Source organism: Girardinichthys multiradiatus, chromosome 17 (assembly GCF_021462225.1).
Source record: "Girardinichthys multiradiatus isolate DD_20200921_A chromosome 17, DD_fGirMul_XY1, whole genome shotgun sequence".
Classification (NCBI taxonomy): Eukaryota; Metazoa; Chordata; class Actinopteri; order Cyprinodontiformes; family Goodeidae; genus Girardinichthys; species Girardinichthys multiradiatus.
In genome coordinates, this window is record NC_061809.1 from 2,131,970 (window position 1) to 2,154,396 (window position 22,427).

Here is a 22,427-nt window from a genome sequence, read left to right on the forward strand (position 1 = left end):
ATAAACCGGCTGAGATGCGGAGTTTCGTTGCCATTTCCAGCCCGTCTCACAGGACAGCGCAACGGAGGCGCATATCTGGAGAGACAAAAGCTCGCAAGTGAACCTTTGCTCCACAAGGCTTGAAAGCTGGAAATCTGTCTGATACGAGAAGATCAGAGGATTTATTTACCAATCGAAGACCACGCCACACTCGGCGCAGGTGAAACCCACAGAGGTTCTATGTCCAAGGAGATGAGTTTACCTCCTTGTGTATGCAGTCGACTAACGGTTCATCTTTTCCCCTCCTGGATGGATGAGAAATGACCGTTTTTTCCTTTAATTTGATCACGGACGTGTGGTCCCCCTCCCCTCCTTTTCTTCAGACCTGATCCATCCTCAACCGGTGGAGAGCAGAAATCAACGTCAAAGTAATTTCGTTCTTTTCATATTAAACCGGATAGGTGCATTTAAAGGTCTGGGCAGGATGAGGCAGTTAAGGTGATGTAGGATCACCAGTAGTTAATCTCAAGTATTAACTTGTTGCATGCAATACTGATTGAATTATGTTATGCTGAGCTGTGCTTTGATTTGCTGCTGAATTATGCGTGGTTAATGTTTGTCCGGCTGATCTCAAAGCAGTTGAATAAACAGTGACAGTTGGTAGTTCTGGTTAATAATTAGTAATTATTAAAGAGCGTTGAGACCATTATCACAACACCAGAGGATATCTCTGATTTCTATTCGTAAGTAATGATTTTTGGTTAAGAAATCATTTTTTTTCAAATTATGATTTTAAATTATAATTCTTGATGAATATTAATTAATCAATAATCATTATCCTTACATAATAAACAATTGTGCATTTGTGATTTACTTGAAAAAGTAGGGGTTTCATTTTCTTTTCCTGTGTGAATTCCAATGGAGACTTTTAAGAACATTGCATGTGTGTGCAAAGGTTTCGATGCTTTCTTTCAGATGTAACTTTTAATGACAGGACAGTGTTATTAATACTTACTGCTGAAACAAGTATCAAGTTCAACGTAGATATTTAGATATGTTTTCCCCCAAAAGTTGGAACCAAAGTTCCAAAACATGAGGAAGGCACTTATTGCCCAGTTTGGATCAGTGTTGTTAACTTAGCAACTTTGTTGTTATATTTAGGGAGCATTTAGAAACCTCTAACTGCTCTTTTTTTGAAGAAATCAAGTAGAGACAATCTAGCAACTTTTTCAGACGTTTTTAGATACCAACATAAAATCTCATTATAATTACTCTTCTTAACAAGCAGGAGATGTCGCTTTGGGCCCCTTCCCCATCCAAAATAATTCACATGTAGCCCAGTCCTCCGTCCAGCATTTTCTTACATTGTCCTTGACAGTTGTTGTAATAATCTAGTAAAAATCTAGATTGTATGCTAAAATGTCTCAAATATTATGGTTAAAAATGTTAGTGTTTTACTTGGACTTGTTATAGACACCTACGTGGACCATAAGGTTAAAAACAAAATCAAAATGAAGACAATTATTGTAGAAAAGGAAATATTAAAAATATAGATAAAAACATAAAAAGTAACTGCCCAAGTGTCATGGTGTGGTGGTTTCTTGCAGTACCAAAGTGCAAACAGGAGATTAGGAGCCACATGGTGAGTTGAATAAATCAATAAAAAACAAAATGGTCAGAAACACGACATAGAACTCAGGATCAGGCAACAAAACTGGTATGGAAAAGGCAGGCAAACAATTGAATTCAGCAATGAGAGAAGAAACCAGATAGCTTAAATACAGGGGAATGAGTGGACAAAAGACACAGAGAACAGGTGAGATCAATTAGGTGGGAATGAGAAACAGCTGAGGAGAAGGAGCTGAGGGAGAGAGAGACACAGGGAAGAATTAGATGTAACAAAACACATGAATGAACTAGGAAATAAGTAAACAAAGCGATGAAATATAATGGTTACACTAAGAGAATGTAAAGGACAGGGAAATGGAGAATAAGAATCATAAAAGAAATTCTAACACCTAACACAAGAGGATCATGACACAGAGCGTCTCTTTTGGAATCACTTTTGATGGTCCCCAGGGAATATGATGGGAAAAAAAAGACCAAAGACAGCAATCATCAGAAGGTGTTTCTTTGGTTGCGTTAAATATATTTAGCATGTTTTTCCACACTTTTTGTCTCTCTCAGGACGTTTTCCTCATGATAAAAATTTAATGATGACGTCATTTGGTGACTTCCATCATTCTAGTAGAACTATCCTGACCAAGCAGCTGGCCACATGTGTGTGGAATTTAAATACACCTTTCTTTAGTATTTCAGAATACACTTTAGCCCCTTTCACAAAACTATTCAAGGTGATATTAAGGTAGCTTTTTGCCCTTTTTAACTGTATTATCAGCAGCAGCTGGCTTGTGTTAGGACATGTAAGCTTTGTGGGTGTGGAGTGGTTTCGTGATGACGAACACCAGCCAGCAGAAAAAGTATGAAAAAGACCCAATAATCCTTTCCAATAAGAGGAGTTGGAAGGTGACCTATATATTTTAAATTTGATGCATTTGCTCTGCCGTGGTGTACATTTTATACCTAGTGCTGTTGTTAATGCCATGCCACAACAAATGTTGTCCAACATTGCCAGGCTTTATTTCTGAAAACTCACTGCTGTGCGGGATATCACCATCTCCAGATGTGATAAATGAATGGCCAGAGGCAGCTCAGAGGTGACCCGTTTTTTCAGGTTTTTGACAGAAATCTTTTGCGAAAGAGGCTTGTCCAATTACAACTTAAATGCTCCGCTGTGTTTGCTGGCAGAGAAATGGTTCACATCTTGTGGTGATAACACTGGTGGCTGAGCAATGTGCCACGGTGTGACTTCACACCTAATGCAAACTAAACGACCAAGAAGCCAATTAAACTGTCAAGCTCTGTGCTGACAGCTAATTAAAAAAACTCAAAGTGAAGACTTTTTCCACGTGCATTTAATTCTCTTCAGACAGCGCAACTCAATGTTGAGAGTCCCTACATTCAGGTCCAGCTTTAGCTAAAATGTAGCATCCCTTGTAAGTCTACACTGCAAAAGAGGACTTTTGTATCAACACTAAGCTGCTCCTTTCAGTCCCTTTGTCCAAACGTTCTTTTAGTGATGAACTCTGGAAGATAGTCTATTTACACATTTGGATAATCAGTGTTTGCTATCTCAAGCTGCTTTAAAAAGAGAAATAGGGCAGCCAGACCATCTTAACCGGAGAATTGGTTCTTCGTGGTTCCAGGCTGTGGTTATGTACAGCATCATATAATATTCTTTTAAACAGATCAGAACCTGTTGTTAACTGAACTGCAATTATTAACAATAAATATAATATAGATAATACAAGCTAATAGAATTTAACCTATTCTGAGCTCATCTTTGTTTTCTTTTGTCTCAGCAGTGGTTTTGGCCTTGGAACTTTTCAATGGAGGCCATTTTTATCCAATCTCCTCATTGTAAATAATGAACACTGACTTTAAATGAGGGTAGTGAGACCCTCTAGTGCATTAAATGATGTTCTGGGATCTATATGGACCTCATGCATGAGTCATCATTACTCTTGGAGTCATTTTGAACAGCCAACCACTCCTTAGAAGCTCCACCACTGCTTTCTCTATCAGTGGCTTTCACTGTGGTTGTAAAGTTCTTTAGATAGAGGGATGAAGTGTTGCTTTTTAGATATTTCAGCCTATGTCATGTCATCAGACAGGTTCTATTTAAATGATTTCTAGATACTACAGATCGAGCAGGTCTTGGTTTGGGTAATGAAAGTGAACCAAAGAATGTAGCAGTTATATTTTATGGAGGGCCACTTGGGTTTGAATAGCTTCAGCATTTCTCTTAATAAACAAAATCATCATAGGAAAACTGCTTTTCTCATGTTATGTTTGCAAGATATTAAATTTTGTCTGATAACCTGAAACCTAGCGTTGTCCTAGAGATAGATTCTGCTACTTTAGTATGACCCCTACTGATTTTGCAATGATGTATATTACACCATATAATATTGTGTTATTTTATAGCAGACATAAAAAAAAAACACATAGCATATTTTGCATGTATTTATTTGCCTTTACTGTCACAGGAAATGGGTATCGAGAAAAGAGGCCAAAACATGTAGAATGAGTCCCAAGGTCGGTAATCGACCTAGCAATGTTGAAGACTGATTGCCTCTGATAGACTCATACAAACAAAGGTTTCGGGGCTACTTCTAAACATTTTAATTGGCATTAGTTACAGGGAATATACACAAAAATATACCAAACAAGGGACTACATGTAGGTCATTTATCATTACTTAAAACTGAAAGGAGAATTTTACACCACAGCCATATATTGTCATACATAACATCAACATACACCCTTGAACTAGTCAGCATTAATGACTATATTGCCTCAATAAGAATTGCCTTTGTGGTGACATCTGACATGTTTGGACAGATGGATGTTAAATATACATTTTAACAATTTAACAAAACAGTTATACATGACGAAAATACCTTTAAAAACATTTTTTAAAGTCGCATCAAACATAAAAATGCAATTTCCACTGAAAAATAAATTAGGACACCCCCACATTTATTTCAAGGTAAAATGGCTGAAAATACCCATAGGCATTCATCATCCTGTGCACGTTATGAGATCATTCTTCAGTAATTCGAAGGAGGTTTGTCCTTTTTAAACCTCAGACTTCTAGTTTGATGCTCCTGACTGCTGACGTGACAGAAAACATGAGATTCAAAGAGCTGTGGGAGGCTTTCAGAAAGAAGATTGTAGCAGCATATGAGTCTGGTAGAGGGTTTTAAAGAGGTCTCAATTCCACTGTATGAAGAACTGTTTTCAAGGAGACGACATTTAAAACAACTGTCTGTATTCCCAGGTCTGGCCATTCAAGCATTTTCAGCCCAAGAGCAGAGCGCAAGATGCAAAAAGGAGTGTACAAAATCCCGTAAATGTCCTCATGTGACGTACATGCAGGTTCTTGCTTTTGTTGATTTGACAGTGTATCTCTGTAAAATCAGAAAGAGACTGCACAACTTTAACTCCCATGGGAGGTGTTCAAGGAGGAAACCATTGCTTTCTATTAAAAAACATGGCCAGACTTAAGCTTGCCAGAGGGTACACAGACAAATACCGGGATGTCTGGAATAATGTTCTTTGGACTGAAGAGTGCCAAACCAATTAATTTGGACATCAGAACAGGGCACATATATGACAGTAACAAAATACAGCGTTCCAGGAAAAACACCTAATATCTACAGTAAAGCATGGAAGTGGACATGCCATGGTTTACAGAATACACCATGAATTCCACTGTGTATCAAAAGGCATTTGGGGAAAATGTGATACTTTCTGTAAAAAATGAAAGCTGAAGCAGAACTGGACATTAACTTGATAATGACCTTGATCTCATCGAGATGCTGTGGGATGACTTGAATATCTCACAGGTGAAAGAGAGGAATGGAGCAAAGGTTTCTCAGACTGATGTCAGGGAATGGTAGGTGACTACAAGAAGTGTCTCACTAAGGTTATTTTAGCCACAGGCGGTCAGTCTAGCTATTAGGAGGTGGTGTGTATTAACCTTATTTTCAGTTAGAAAATACATTTTGCTGATACAGTATCTTTCATTTAATAAGTAAAATAATACATTTTAGTTTTTTTTTTATCTGTAAAAAATTATAATTTTCTTTTCCAGAAGACAAAATAAGGTTAAACAATCTTTTTTTTTTTTACATGACTGTAGTTGGGTAGCTTTTAAGAAGGCTTACAAAACTTCCTGTCTTAATGGAATCTTTTCTTTCCTGCCCATTCAGTCCAGTTTATCCACAGGTAATGAAGGCGTGGGTGCAAAAACACTCCCTTTACACTGATAAATGCGATGGCAGTCAACCTAAAATAATTTTTACTTGATTGTTTTATCTCAGGGGTGAACATCAGTTTGTACACAGTTTACTCATCCTATAAAAGGAATAAGCCTTACCATGAAATATGTATGTATGGTTTGTGCTTACAAGGCGAGTGTCATGCAGAGTGCAATCATTTACCTGTCCAAAAAACATGTCAGCTGCTCGGAGAGTGACAAGACCTTTAATGTCGGCATTTCAGGAGATTTCAGTCACCTCTTTACCAAATGGATAGAGTCATGCGGCTGTGGAGGCTTTTAAAGGGAAACTTCTGACTGATAGTAATGAGCTGTAGGGAGACAGCAGCACTGTGGTTTTAGTTGGCACGGCACCCAATTATCCACCAGTACCTGTCGAAGTCGCTTGTGGCTGTATGGAGTTGGGCTTTCAAACATCATGCGTTTTGTCCCACCCCTCTGCTATATATTTTCATCACTTCTATAATGAGATAGGGGTTTGTTATGGCACACGCACACTGAATGGAGTATTAAAAAGATGTATTTTGAATTAAATTTTCAGATTTTCTAAATTAGCCCTTTTTGTTTTTAGCAGTTTCCAAATTATAACTGCTTACAAACATGAAGACAAGCACAGAAATCTTTCAGTTATCGCATCATACAAATAATGCTGCCTGTTAACAATATGATAGATGACATACAGTAAATAGCGCCATTCACAGAAAAAAAAAATCACCACATACTTCTCAAAGACAGAGTATAATGAATAAAATATTGAAACAAAGTTAAAAACATACAAAACACAATAATAACATGATACAATTCACAGACAACTATTAACAGTTAAAAAGACCTTAAGCAAAAGCATGTTTGAATAGGAATGTTTTAAGCCATTTTTTTAAATGAGTCCTGACTCAGACAATGTAACAACAAAGGAAGCTGGATCCAAAGTTGAGGTGCAACAGTTTGGACAGAGCTCCAGTTTTATATCTGGTTCTTGGAGCTACGAGTAGATTTTGGTTAGAGGAGCTGAGGGCTTGAAGTGGAGTATGAGGCTTTAACATTCAGTAATATAGAAAAGAGCTTTGATCATGCAGGCCCCTTAAAATGAATTCTAAAATGAGCATGCAACCAGTGAAAAGAGATCAAACCAGGAAGAAGCTCTTCTGGTTGTCTGAGTTAACAGTATTGCTGTAGAGTTTTGGACCAACTAAAGGTTATCAAGACACACTTCTCAGAGATCAAGTGGAGGGAGTTAATTAGCTAGTAATAGCTTGTATTTCTTTTAGGCATTTAAGTAAATTAGATTATTTTAAAACTCAAATCACTTTTATGCAGACTGTCATCTGCATAAAAGTGATTTGAGATATTATAAAATGTGTTAATGATCTGTCCAAGGCTGGTGTATATATAGCAAAAAAAAAAAAAAGAAGCGGCCTCAAAACAGAGCCTTGGTGTACCCCACAGATTAGATCAATGACTGGTTTTTAAATCAAAGCAAAACAAAGCAAAGATTAAGCAAACAATGTGGAAGATAAACTTCTGCCACCCAAATTATTTAATATGAAGGCATTAATAAAGACAATTAAGAAAACTAAAGCTTTATAAAAACATTTACAGTGGCAGATCTTTTTTTGCTGTGGCCACAAGTAACAGTGTTCTTTATTGTCAAAGCAACCATAACGTGGGAAATACAGAGGATTATAATTGTTATGCTCTAACAGAAACAGTGCAACAAGGTAACATAGATAAACAAAATGAAATGTCAACATAATAAATAAGAAATGTAACCAAAGGCACATCACCAGTTAAAGTAATGCATTGGTCAAGGTCACACTGGCTATCAATGAAAAGTATACCATTGATGATATTTAATGTTAGTTTTTGCTGTAGTACCTTTTGTAGAATTCATGTAGGCTTTTTAAATACTTTTATCAGATGTGGTGTATTCTGTAACAGTTTCCTGTTATGTTCTTGAGGGCCACAATGCGAGAACGCAAACGTCTGCCTTTTGCTCCACACATCTTATGAACAATTTCTTGACATCTTTAAAATCCTGTCTCTTTTTTGGCATTTTCTGGGTTTGAAAATATCTCATTCAGTGCCTAGTTTAAATTTGCAGCGGAAGTGTCACTTCTCAAGCTTAGGTTGGAAGACATCCCACAATGGCATTTTTATCTTCTCTGCCATCTTGTTTAGCAATGGCATTGTCTTTCTGTGGTTTGCTTTTAAGGACCTGGATGAGTTACACACAAAATCTACTAAAAGATTGATGGATTTTACCCTCTATTCATGGTTGAACTCTAGATAACATGTATGTTCTTATTCTAGCTGTTTGCTTTGTGATATTGTAAACCAAGCGACAAATTCAGTCATAAGGAATCCATGTCTGCTCTTCTTGAAGTGCAAAGATTTTCTCAACAAAAGTTAACATCATGCCAGCAACCTCTGCTGTCTACACTACCCTCGCAGTTCCAGCTGTGAGAGCTCATCTCCAGCAGAGTATTTGTTGTGTTGAAAAGTACTAGCTGACTTGTTATCACATTCTGAAAATCTTTGTTAATGTGTGAAAACAACTTTCGACACAGGGAACACTTGTAAGGTGACAGTCTTGCCACTAAATCTTCGTATGGCATAATCCTCACCCATTGTACCCTGCAACTCTGCAAAGACCTACTCATCAGACAGTTGTTCAGGAACATGAAATAGAGTAAAATGTGTTGACTGGCTTTGAAATTTGAAACCCATTTAGATCTTTTCCCTTAACAAATGTACTAAGCTGCTGCCACATTTTGTTATATTGCCACATATGTGGGTGTATGTGAAGATGCATTTCAAGGGGTGCGCTGCTGGTGCAGCGGTAGAATGTGCGGCCCATGTATAGAGAGGCTTCGGCCTTTGACAGTCCAGCAGTAAACATTGCACCATAATTGCTTCCTGCAATAAATATATTAAGCAGAAGATAGAGAATATCGAAAGGATTTTTTTCAGAGACACACAGGGATGGGAGTGAACATCAACCATCAGACATTATATTGTCAATTTGGTCAATTTTCCCTGCTGCTGGGTTTGTGTAAAACAAAGTAATTATATTAACCTAGTGATTAGATACGTTTTAATGGTAAACAAGTGTGTTTACCTTGTAAAACACAAAATTCTGAAAAGTAAAAATGGAATTAAGGGGAAAAACTTCAGTGAGGAAAAATATATTAGTGAATTTCCTCAGTCCCTGGGTTTAGGCAACTCGTTCAAGATTCACTCTACTCTTGTATCTGTAAGTTTTACCTCAGGTGTTTTAATGTTAGAGTTCTGTTGCACTTTAAGTTCAGTTAATTATTAGGTTTCACTGTCAAAAAAAAGAGCAGGTGAACAAACATCTTCACCCATAAAGTGTCATTTTTCTTTTGCTTGTTAGTCATCAACACATTTAATAAAAATGATTTGATAGTCAATCCTTGTTGTGGACCTTATCTTGAAATCAGAGTTGGACATTTAGACAACTAGAGTTTAAGATGATCTAAACGAAGTGAAGGATGGAACATAAGGTACTGATTCAAAAGCAGTTTCGTGGTAACCCTTCTCTAACCTCAGGCTAGTATTTTTTAGCTCTCATTTCCACTCAGCCTGGAGTTATACGAGTTTTGTGATGATGTAATGCATGCCTATACTTTTAGCATTTTGTTAAGATTTAATTTCTCCAATATTTCAGATTGACACATGCACACACATGAACACCTGCCCTCTAGTGTTTCATTTGGTGATACATTATGTAATAACCTGGCAGAACGTAATAAATTGTGTCTTTACATGGCATGAAAACGCAATAAAGTCCACCCAGGCAATCAATTCTCAGATAACGCAACATTCCAATATTACATTATCTGCTAATATATCTCAATGCGAGACATAACATAATGTTAAATGATGATCCAATAATATTAAAAGCAATAATAAGGGTCGATACTGTTATGGCTTGTGTTATTAAACTCCCTCTTTCCTTACAGCTTGTCACATTTTAGGCTGAACTATAATAATATAGTCAGTCAGAAATGTGCTGTGCCTCGGACTTAATTAGCATCATTAATCAATAATCATTTTTCACTAGAGCCCAGGAAATTTCATTTAAATTACTCACATAAATCACGCCTGTCTTTATGTCACAAAACGTCTAGTGACAACTAATAGTTTCACTCAGTTAAACCGAAGGAGATAACTTGTGTTTGAGGAGGTTACCCTTAAAACTGGTGTAAGGTGACAGTTAGGACTTGTCAGGACTTGTGTTTGCTGAAGTAAATTGTGTAATTTTTCTATTAGAATAACCACTTTTCTGTGAAGGCCTCAGAGGTTTGCTTGAGAACATTAGAAAACAAACGACATCATAAAGACGAAGGTACACAGCAGAAACGTCAGGGAGAAAGTTGAGAAGTTTAAAGCAGGGTTATGATATCTTAAGCTTTGAACATCTACCAGAGCTCTGTTTAATCCATCATCTGAATGTGGAAGGAGGATGGATCAATTGCAGACCAACCAAGACATAGAGGTCCACCAAAACTAACAGGCCATGCAAAAAGAGTTTTAATCAGAAAAGCAGCCAAGTGGCCCACAGTAAATCTGGAGGAGCTGCAAATTTGTGCAATCTACAAATAAGGCCTTTGTAGAAGAGTAGCAAGAAGAAAGCAAAAGGAAATCCGGCTTCCAGTTTTCCACAAGCCATGTAGGGCATACAGCAAACATGTGGAAGAAGGTACTTGTGACAGATGAGATTGAACTTTTTGGCCTGCCTTCACTATGCTGTGTGAAGGAAAACAAAAATTGCGTATCACTCTAAACACATCATTCCCACTGTGAAAGATGGTTTTGGTAGCATTGTGTTGTGTGAAGGCTTTGTTTCAGAAGGGACAGGGAGGCCTATCAGATTTAATGGGAAGGTATATAAAATGAGGACAACCCTGGAAGAAAGCCTGTCACAGGCTGTGAGTCTTGAGACTGGGACGGAGTGTCCTATTTCAGCAGGTCCATAAGACACAGCAAGAACAGTTTAGATCAAAGCACATTCATGAGTAAGAATGGCCCAGCCAAAGTCCAGATCTAAATCTAAATGAAAATCTGTGGCAATATTAATGTAAAAAAAAAAACCATTGGACAAAAATGGTAATCTCTCCAAGTGCAAAGATGGTTGAGACAAACCCCAAAGAGCTTGTTGGGACCAAAGCCATGGGTACAACATGAAAGGCCAGTAAGAACTTTTCTGGAACTTTCAAAATAAATCGCATTAACCTACTTCCAACACAGCCAGGAACAGGGAATAACAGCGGACTTCCCGTGACGTCACTGTTTGAATAAACAGCTATCCTCAACTTTGTCGCCCTGGACAACTTTTCCTCAGCACGGTTCACGTAAGATGTTGTGTTTTGGGCAAAGAGAAGTAGTTTAGAATGAAATAATCTAAACATTTATAATTTTATGACATCTGGTTTTGTTTGTGTTGAAAACTTAGCACTATATGCTCAGTTTATGTTCTGCGTTTGTGTCGGGGTGCGACATTTTGGACTCTTTGTTGGTTTTGTGTTTGTTTATTCCTTAAGTTATTTTGGTGTTAGTTTTGTTCTCTCTCCCCTCGCTCATAGTTCCTTTAGTTAGGCCCGAGCAGGAAAACTGCAAGGGCCTATTGTAATCGCTCGAATTCTTATTATTATTCCGGGGACTTTTGGCGGGGCAATATGGGGACTTTGCCATATCCCAAAACTCACCAAATTTTACCCAAAATTGTCCCCCGCGTGAAATTTTTGTTCTTTAATGTCGTCGTCAGTGGGCGTGGCCAAACCACCTAGCCACGCTCCCAAACGTGAGATAGGCCAAACCGTAAGTCGTACAGATCTGAAATTTGGCACAATGCTAGAACTCCTCAAACCAAGTAAAAAAGTCTCTTGGGGGTATGCCCTCAAATGCACAGGAAGTCGGCCATTTTGGGTCAAAGGCCGATTTTTGCCCGTTTTTCACTTTTACTCACCTCGAACTTTAACGAACTCCTCCTAGGGATTTTCAGCTATCGGCTTCATATTTGGTCAATATGCAGTTAAGGCATGGGGGATTAAAATTTATCAAAATTTTGAGTTTTCGGCCATATTTAGGGGGCGTGGCCGGGGCACGAACTTGCCGTTCGCGCTCAAAGTGAAAAGATGCAATAACGTTCCCAAAGAAACGACAAATCAAACCAAAGTTGGCATGAAGGAGGACCTTTGGGTTCCCGATGATCCTATGGGGTCATATTCTGACATCATCAAAGCAACGCACCCTGAAAACCGGAAGTCACTTTTTTCACTTGGAAAGGTGCCTCTCTGACCCTCTTGACCCAATCAACTTGAAAGTGTGTCAGAAGACAGACAACTAGTGGGTCTAACTTCGTTTGAAGCACAGTAACTTTTTAGAAAAGGCCATGGCCGTGGTGGCGCGGCGAAGTCAGATGTCACGCCATGGCCATACGTTTGGCTCTAATTTCCACATAGATCATCTGATCTGCACCAAATTCAATGTGATTGATCCTTGTCCAGTCCCCAACAGAGATCTGATGACATATTTGGTGGGCGTGGCCTAATTCGTTCACAGCGACCCCTAGACAATTTAAAAAAAACAGCCCCAAGCCATGCTTCGACCAAGGAATCTGAAATTTGGTACACTTATGTATCTTCTCTGGACCTACAAAAATGTCTCTTGGAGCATTGGTCTAAACCCCACAGGAAGTCGCCCATTTTGGATTTTGGGCGTTTTTAACCCGCATATCTGAGGGAACTCCTCCTACAGCTTTTGACTTAGAGATTTCAAAATCACTCAGTATGGTCTTAAGGCATTGGGGATCAAAAGTTATCAAAACCTTTTTGATACATGAAAGCGTGTGGGCGTGGCCATGCCACAAAATATGACTTCTCGCCATAAAACACTAAATTGATATAGCTCCTACAAGGAAAGTCACAGACAAATTAAACCTTCTGGGATTGATCTACCTCTGGCCCTGAACAATATTCACTGATCAGATGCTGACATCATCGAAGCCCCGCCCCCTCAGAACAGGAAGTGTCATGTTTCACTTAGTGTGGGCCATATTTGATCTCCTTCAACTAATCAACATGAAACTGTCTCCAATGACAGATAACACGATGGTCTAACATCATCTCCAGTACTGACAGGTTTGGCTGGAGGGTGTGACCGTGGTGGCGTGGTGAAATGTGATGTGACGCCATGGCGATACGTTTGCCTCTAAATTACACATGCAGGGTCCGATTTACTCCAAACTCAATATGGTTGATCCTTGTCAGCCCCTAAACAGCTCTATTAGATTACATATGAATTTGGCTCAACAGCGCCCCCTACGACACTTCAAGTGCTCTAGCTCCCTCATGCCCGATCGGATCCACTTCAAACTTCCTGTACATCATTATGTATCAATGCTGGACATGTTGACACAGTCAATACATTACATCACTCTAGCCCCGCCCACTAATAAACAAATGACTGTAGCTTCCATATGGAAGGTCCGATTCACTCCAAACTGAATATTCTTGATCTTTGTCAGCCCCTAAACAGCTCTATTGGATTACATTTAAAATTGGATCAATAGCGCCCCCTAGGACACTTCAAGGGCTATATCTCCCTAATACATCATCGGATCCACTTAAAATGTAGTATACATGATCATGAGTTAATGATTGACTTTTTGACACAGTCAATTGATGATGTCGTTTTTGCCCCACCCACAAACAAACAAGCGACTGCAGCGTCCTTCTGGAAGGTCCGATTTACTCAAAATTTTGAATGCTTTTTGCCAGACCGAAACTCTGCATGACCGAAGATCATATGACATGTTGCTCACATGTCGTCTACTTAGTGACGACGTGTTGAAGTGAAGCAGTGTCAGTTTATGCTGTTCAAGAATGTCAGAGCTCGCCTCATCCGTTTCAATTTTGTCATAATACCACCACCTTATTGGACTGGTGTTCACAGGACAACCCTTAACAGACTGAAATATTATTTAATAAAATATTAAAGTATTAATATTAAATAATATATTCATGATCACAACAAGCTGCAGATGTTTAGTTGGCCTCTGGGGGCAGAACACACATCTGCCACAGTTTTAATACTTTTATTTGTAAAAAAAAAAAAAAGAACACAAATGAATATAAAATAAAACAAAACATATATCCTTGGGGATGTGTGAAAAAGATAAAGGGTTAGGAATACTTTTGCACGGTGCTGTACATGAACAAATCTGTGAGTATTTGTATGCTCCGGCTTGCCAACACCCGGTACCCTCTGTATCCTTCTCATTCCCTGCATTCAAATGACACAATTTCCTCCTAATCTTGGATCTGAACCGCTCCCTGACTTCTTTAAATGAAGAATTTCATATATCTGCATTCATTCTCATATATTGCATTTTCCCTGACAAAAGGGCCCACCGTGTACTTAATCACTTAAATCCACATGCAATCTGGCTCAGCCATCTTAGCCAGGGCCCCGGATCCATTAGTTCCTTCTCATTCCGGGGGGGGAGGGTTCTGCCAACCTATTAGTTCTGCTATGCTCTGCTAGATTTCCATAACCTTCCATTTTCAGCGTTTTTCTGCCTGAAAATGGGAAAAGTTGCAGATTAATTCCAAGTAATCCCCCGTTTTTTTTTCTTCTGTTGCCTTTAATTACTTGTTCCGGCCTTTGACACACTGAATGGTCATCAGCATTAAGTTGACTTAGCAAGGCACTCTTTTTATTGTTAAGAAAATAGCCTCATGTCTGTGTTTGAAGTTCCATCTTTGGCTTTAAACCTCCATAACAGTCTTAAACTGAGACTCTTTGATTTTTCACATCTCTTTGTCTCCTGATTGAACCCTTTTTATAACACTAGACTCGTCTCTTGTCCAGTTTGATGAATTTGCATTCCAGAGGCAAACCTATTTTCTCATTCCATGGGCCTTTGGTTCAATTTAAATCTCAACTCCCATTATAAACAGGATAAAGATTAAACTAAACATGCCACTGATTCTGTTTGGTTGAAAGTTTCCTCCAGTGCAGCAATGATGTCTTACCTTCACCTCTATCCATTTTGCTTGTTTCCTGTCGGCAGCAAGGAGACTTAAAAATATGGCCTCGAGTGCTGCAGAGACCCTGTGTTTCTTTTCTCCTTTCTAACCTCCAGCGGTCACAATGCATGCAAGTGAATGTGACCGCTGAGGCAGAGTAGCTTTTCCTTACTGCTGACGTTCAAAGCAGGGCCCGAACAACCTGATGGAAGCGATCTAATACCATAAATTAGCCTGTCACTTAGCTTGGATTATAAACCTCACAAGGGGCCGTGGCTAAAATAGCTTGAGCTAAAATGTTCTGTGATGTAAAACAGTGTAAAGAAAAAAAGTTAAACCATGTGCATTCCACTTAACTGATTTGTGTAATTAAATTGATTTACCTTTACCCCTTCTTTTTCCCTCAGCCTCCAGGCCTGGCCTTTTGGTATCTGCCGCTACTGCTGCCCCTGTGAAATCGCAGCCAGCATGGGGCCAGCGCTAGAGCTGTGCCTTTACTCGCACATGCTGGAAGGCTGACAAGAAAAAGTGAGAGATAAGAGGATGCGAGGAGCAGTTGATTAATGCCTCACGTCAGCGAGGCTTGTCATTCGAGGTGCGTTCGGGGCTGTCGCTGTGCTGCAGAGAGAGTAGAAATGTAAATACAACAATTGCAGGAGTGGATGCATTATATCATGGTACAATAAACTGGTTTAGCTGGCACATACAGTGCTCAGACACAGTAAATACAAAAAGCAGTTTTCAAATGATGATTTCATTTATTTGACTTTCAATCTGTTTGTATGATTAGACTGAATTAACTTTAATTTAATTTATTTAGTGAAAAAACTTATCCAAACCTACCTGACTCTATCTAAAACGGCAATCAACCTTCCCTGCAAATCATGCATTAACCGTGATGAACTACACCCGCATTTAATGTCACTAGCCAAGGCCTGACCTAAAATTGCTTAAATAAAACCAGTCTGACAACATGAAGTAGGTTAAAAGACCAAAAAGCAACACATCGCGCTCTGATCCAAAGAAACTTAACAACAGGTGAGAAACAAAGTTACGGACATCTATCAGTCTGGAAAGGGTTACAAAGGTTTTGAAACTGCAGGGAACAAAATGACAGTCATTACCCACAAATAGAGAAAACATGCTGAACCTTCCCAGGAGTGACCGACCAACCAAAATGACTCCAACAGTAATTATGTTCTTTATCAGAGAAACCATGAATGAGTATGCAACCCCCTAACCATAAATAATCATTTTGTTACGCTGCAGACAAAAACATAGTGTCCTAGTCAAAGTCTGAACTCAAATCCAATCTGAGATGCTATGGTATGACCATGACATATGGTCATACATGTTCATGTTTGAAAACCCTCCAATTTGGCTGGATTAAAACAGGTTTGCACAAAAGAGTGGTCATAAATTCCTCTACAGTGATGTAAGAAAATTAAGGTCAGATATGGCAACTCTTGATGGCAGTTCTTAGGGTTTGGGGGCAATAACTAGGTTCAGGATGGTTTTGGTTTAGTAAATGAAGTCATTTTTAAAGAACTGCTTTTTGTATTTCTCTGGATCATCTTGTCATATATTCAGATTTGTTACATCTGAAACTTTTAAGATTGACAAAAAAGCAAAAAAGTCACATCTGTGTGTGTGCGCGTGTGTTTGTGTGTGTGTGTATGTGGCTGTATCGCTGCACTGTATTTCCCTATCGTACTATTTTTAACAACATAAATTATAAATTTATTTTGCTAGCTAGACATTATTCATATCTAAAGAATATATATAGCCACATTTTAGAGTGTAAAAACCTAAAGTCTTGAAAGTTTAAAACATAAATCAAAATCTACATCAAGAGAGACTTTTCTAAGGGATTATATGAAACTGAACACAACACAGAAAGCATCCTGGTTAGATGGGAAAGTTTGTGATTTATTTATGTAAAAGGGTGACAACCCCCCAGACTGCAGCCTTGCCATTTGCAGCACTTTTTATACCAGGATTGTGAAATTATTGGAATTTTGGCTTCAAGGGAAGGAACAACCCAAAGCTTAGAGACAACTATGAGCCTTTAATTGTTGGTTTTACAAAAAAAAAAAAAAAATGAGACCAAATCTTAAAACTTTTTATTTAGTCATACTTTTACTCCATCCACACTTGTGAATGTTCATCAGCTGCAGCAATGCTTACTTGTGGAGTTCCAAAAGGCTCCATTTAAGGCCCTAGGCAGTTTTCTTTATATATTTTGCTGTTGAGTTCCATCCATAGGAGATATTTTATACCCCTTCACTTCTTGCTTACCATATTCAAATTCTTTTACCCATTAAATAGCATCTTACATTCAATGCTCTGTGTCTAACTTTGTTGGGAAGATAAGGAGATAAATTTAGCTGTCGAAACTTGCATTTTTATTATGTCTCAAGGTCGAGTGATGCATAGCTTATCATAATTCTTCATATAAAGGCATCAATCAGGCATCCTTTCATTGTCTGCCGCTGTTCCAGAACACTGCTGCTCAACCTTTGACAGAAACCTGGAAGCAGGGGTATATAACTCCATCACTGGCCTCCCTCCACTGACTTCCTGTCTAGTACTTTGGGGGAAAGGACTCAGATCTAGCTTGACATCTCAATGTAGTTTTTTGATCTATTATTATTGATATAATTGTTTTATTTACTGTTTTTTATGAATCAATTTTACAACTTTTTTGATTTTGGTGTTTGCTAAAAATGGGATCTGATTTTTTTTTTTTTGACATTTAGATTTTGCATTGTTCTCACTGTAATCTTCTTACTTTACCATGGCCCCCCAAACAGCATTAGCTTCTGGGCGGGGACCCCCTTTTGCAAACCCACAGAAACATCAACTTTTTTTAAATGTATTTTATTAACTATTTAATAATCAATACATTTCTTTAATGTAAAAATAGTATTACAAATGTTAACACACTTATAATCCCACTGAATAACATTCAACAAAGTGTTGAGAATAAGAACAGTGTTTTTGTTTTATCATCATCCCCAACCTTTCTAATGCCCCCCTAGCGCCCCCTGGCAGGCACCCAGTTTGAAGACCAATGTTTTAGAGAATTTTTCCTTGCAGCTTTCTAATAAATTTTGCCTCTCGGGCTTGAAGTGTGCTGAGGAGGGATCAAATGTTCCTGAGTGATGATAATTGGCTAACAGACTTACTAAAGCTTGGAAGCTAATTAAAGAGTATCATAATCACCTGTCAGCTCCTCGGCTGTTGTCTGGGTGGCATTGAGACGTTTCATTAGATGCTTAAAAATAGCTTCCCCCTCGTGTTGTGACACCTCACTCCTCACCTTTTCCTCTCATCAAAGCGTCCAAGAGCCGACTCTTTGTGTTTCCCCGACACTCACTGGCTGGAGCTAATACAAAGTGGGACGTTTGTTGGCATTTCCGATCACACGCCTTGAAAGAAGCGAACCAAGAAGACACTAAAGAAGACATTTATAGTCCCAGCTGAGAGCGAGTCAAGGAGGACACAAAAAGAGAAGAATGGCTTTTGCTATTGCTGTTAAACATGTTTTTCTTTCCTTCTTCATACAGTCTTCTTGAATCCTGACATCTCTGCAGGTCTCAGCTGAATTCAGACATGGCTTGTTGGTATCTGCTCGGATCTGTTAGCATTTGCAGCGACAGCTCTGGCAGCATTTTGACTTGCTTGATTTGAAGGTGTTCTATTTTTTCCGTTACCCCCCATGTTTAATATACATTTACGTATCTCCTCAGTTAAAAAAAGAAAGCAAATTTAAAGTAAACTATATTCAGCCTGCTGAGTGGGAGAATTACTATTTCACAGGGAAGAAACCCACTTGTCAGCAGCACCTGTAGGTGTTTTAATGTGTTGGGGATGAAAGGTAAGAAGGGGGTAGAGGGAGGGAGGGCATACGCACAGGTGCACCACTCAAGCATCGGCTGTTTACTCAATGATGATAAATGGCGGTCTATCTCATAACCACAATGTGTTCCATTTCTCCTGTGTAACTCACCTCAGAAGCAGTGATTTAGCTGTAATTGTCTGTATTCCTGTTGTTTATGCACACAGAGACACATTATGAAACTGCTTTAAAACAACACATCTCATCAGGATTTCATTAGTTCACAGAAATGTACATTTTCTGATAGGAAAAAAAAACAAGGCAAATATTTTCTCACGATGAGAGATACCATAACTCAAGGATGCTTTATTATATTTCAAGCCACATTACAAATTTCCCACGTTGGGTTTTAAACAATAGAATAAAAGGTTTCATAAAGCTGAAACTGTGGTGTTACGCCATGCTGTCATGCTGGGCGTCACAAAGTGATAGCTTTTGATCCTCTAATGCCTTGAGAGTCATACTGAGTCATTTTGAAGTCTGTATCACAAAAGCTGTAGGGGGAGTTCACTCAGATATGCCCCAAGTAAACGACAGAAAATGACGGCTTTGATTCAAAATGGACAACTTCCTTGGGGGTTTGGACCATGTCTCCAACAGACTTTTCTGTAGGGTTCAATTCACTTCAATTCAATTTCAATTCAGTTTTTCTATATAGTGCCAATTCACAACACATTCAACACTGATTCAGTTTATTATTCGTTCGTTCGTTCGTCGTCTTCCGCTTATCCAGGACCGGGTCGCGGGGGCAGCAGACTCAGCAGAGACGCCCAGACGTCCCTCTCCCCAGACACCTCCTCCAGCTCCTCCAGGGGGAGCCCAAGGCGTTCCCAGGCCAGCCGAGAGACATAGTCCCTCCAGCGTGTCCTGGGCCGTCCCCTGGGCCTCCTCCCGGTGGGACGTGCCTGGAACACCTCCCAAGGAAGGCGTCCAGGAGGCATCCGGTATAGATGCCCGAGCCACCTCAACTGGCTCCTCTCAATGTGGAGGAGCAGCGGCTCTACTCCGAGCCCCTCCCGGATGGCCAAGCTCCTCACCCTATCTCTAAGGGAGTGCCCGGCCACCCTACGGAGGAAGCTCATTTCAGCCGCTTGTATCCGTGATCTCATTCTTTCGGTCATGACCCAAAGTTCAAATTGGTTAAAACATTTTTCTATTTAAAGAAACCCAGCAGATTGCATCCAGTCAGTGACTTGCAGCATTTACTCCTCCTGGATGAGCATGTAGAGACAGTGGACAGTCACTTACATTGACTCAGCAAACTTTCAGAAAACCCTACAGAGCATGCATGTAGCAACAGTGGAGAGAAAAAACTCCCTTTTAACAAGAAGAAACCTCCAGCAGAACCAGGCTCAGTGTGAGCGGCCATCTGCCACGACCGACTGGGGGTTAGAGAGAACAGAGCGGAGACACATATGTGTACTGAATTTCATAATCCTCGGTCAAAGTCTGGCTTGTGGCAGTTTTAAAAAAAAATCTTCTAGGGGGCATTGTGAAGGAATTAGGCCATGCCTACCAAATATTTCACTGGACATATTTTGGGGACTGGACTAAGATTGATGATATTGTATTTTATGCAGATCAGATGATACATGTAGAAATTAAGAGACAAACGTAGGGCCACAGCGTGACATCGCACTTCGCCTCCCTGCCGCGGCCACACCCTCCAGTGTACAGCCTCTGTGTTCCAAAAAGTTAGACCGACTTATTATCTGTCTTCTGACACACTTTCAAGTTGATTGGATCAAGAGGGTCAGAGAGTGAAAAAAATGACTTCCTATTCTCTGGAGGCGTGTCTTATATGATTTCAGCATTTGACAACATAGGATTGTTGGTCACCTGAGAGAGATAAATCAAAGCAGGTTTGATCTAATTCAGCCTTTCTATATGATGGTGACAGCATTTTGAATTTTTTGCTGAGAAGGCGAAGTTCGAGGTCTGGCCCAGCACCTTCATTCAGATTTTGATAACTTTTCATCTTACATGGCTTAAGGGCTCAACAAATTTAAAGTTGATTGCTCAAAATCCCTAGGAGATGTTTGTTAAAGTTTGACATGTATGGAAAGTCAAAATGGCCCAAAATGACCCTTTGACACCAAATGACCAAACTTGCTGTTGGTTTTAGGGCATGCCTCCAAGAGACTTTTTTTCATGATTTGTAGGGATCTACCTGTGTACGACATTTCAAATCCCTCTGACTTACCAATTGGTGTATGTCGGTTTAGGGGGTGCTGTAGAGCTGTTTACCCACTCCCATTTTTGATTCCATTAAAACACAACATTTTTACGTGGGGGACAATTTTGGGTAAAGTTTGGTGCGTTTTTGTATTTATGTATGTTTAAGCCTCCAAAAACTGCTTGATTTGGGAGAAGAATAATAAGAAACAGAGCATTTCCAATATGCCTTTGTAGCGCTATCGATGCTTATGCCTAAAAAATGTTGTAGATAGTATGATATATTGCTTCATAATCAGCAATAAATATTGCTTTTCTGTATTGAAGGAAAGCATCATGACATGAATAAGACAAAATATATATTGTATAAACAGTCATATGAAAAGGTTTGGGCACCCCTGATAATTTTAATTATTTTTAATTTTAAATCTTTGGGTATTTGGATCAGTTATTTCAGTTTGATATATTGAATAACTGATGGACACTAATATTTCAGTAGTGAAATGAAGTTTATTGGAATAACAGAAAATATACCTGAAAACAAACTTTTACAGGTGCCACAGAAAAATCACATCAATATTTAGTAGATCCTCCTTTTGTAAAAATAACAGCCTCTACACTCTTCTTATAGCTTCTATTGAGTGTCTGGATCTTGGAGGAAGGTATCTAGGACCATTCCTCCTTACAAACCATCTCCAGTTCAGTTAGGTTTGATATTTGCCAGGCATGGACAGCCCGCTTTAAATCATCCCGCAGGTGTTCAATGATATTCAAGTCTGGGGACTGGGATGGCAATTGCAGCATATTGTTCTTGTTCCTCTGCATGAAGGCCTGAGTAGATTTGGAGCAGTGTTTTTGGTCGTTGTCTTGTTGAAATAACCATCCGCAGTGTAACTTTGTGACTGATTCTTGAACATTATTCTCAAAAATCTGCTGTTATTGAATGGAATCAATGAGCCCCCACTTTAACAAGATTCCCAGTACCGTTATTGGCCACACAGCCCCAAAGCATGATGGAACCTCCACCAAATTTTACAGTGGGCAGCAAGTATTTTTCTTGGAATGCTGTGTTCTTTTACCACCATGCATAACACCCTTGGTTATGACCAAACAATTCAATTTTTGTTTCATCAGTCCACAGCACTTTATTCCAAAATGAAGCTGGCTTGTCCAAATGTGCTTTTGCATAGCTCAAGAGACTGTGGCATGTGTGCAGAATAGGCTTCTGCTGCATCACTCTCCTGTATAGCTTCTCCTTGTGCAAAGTGCGCTGAATTGTTGAACGATGCACAGTGACAACATCTGAAGCAAGATGATGTAGTAGGTCTTTAGAGGTGGTCTGTGGGTTGTCTTTGACTGTTCTCACCATCCTTCTTCTCTGTCTCTCTGATATTTTTCTTGGCACTGCCACTTC

At 39.2% G+C, this 22,427-nt stretch overlaps 1 protein-coding gene across 2 annotated transcripts in view; it reads left to right on the forward strand.

Moving 5' to 3' along the window:
- Positions 1–22,427, forward strand: part of LOC124882703 (chemokine-like protein TAFA-2) — a 104,453-nt gene that overhangs the window by 16,946 nt on the left and 65,080 nt on the right. The window contains exon 2 of one of the 2 annotated variants that reach the window (XM_047389202.1): positions 15,345–15,532. The exons of the other annotated variant lie outside the window; for it this stretch is intronic. Within the exon in view, the coding sequence (XP_047245158.1) occupies positions 15,501–15,532 (32 nt within the window). The 5' untranslated portion in view covers positions 15,345–15,500. The remainder of the gene's footprint in view (positions 1–15,344; positions 15,533–22,427) is intronic. 2 annotated transcript variants of the gene reach the window in all.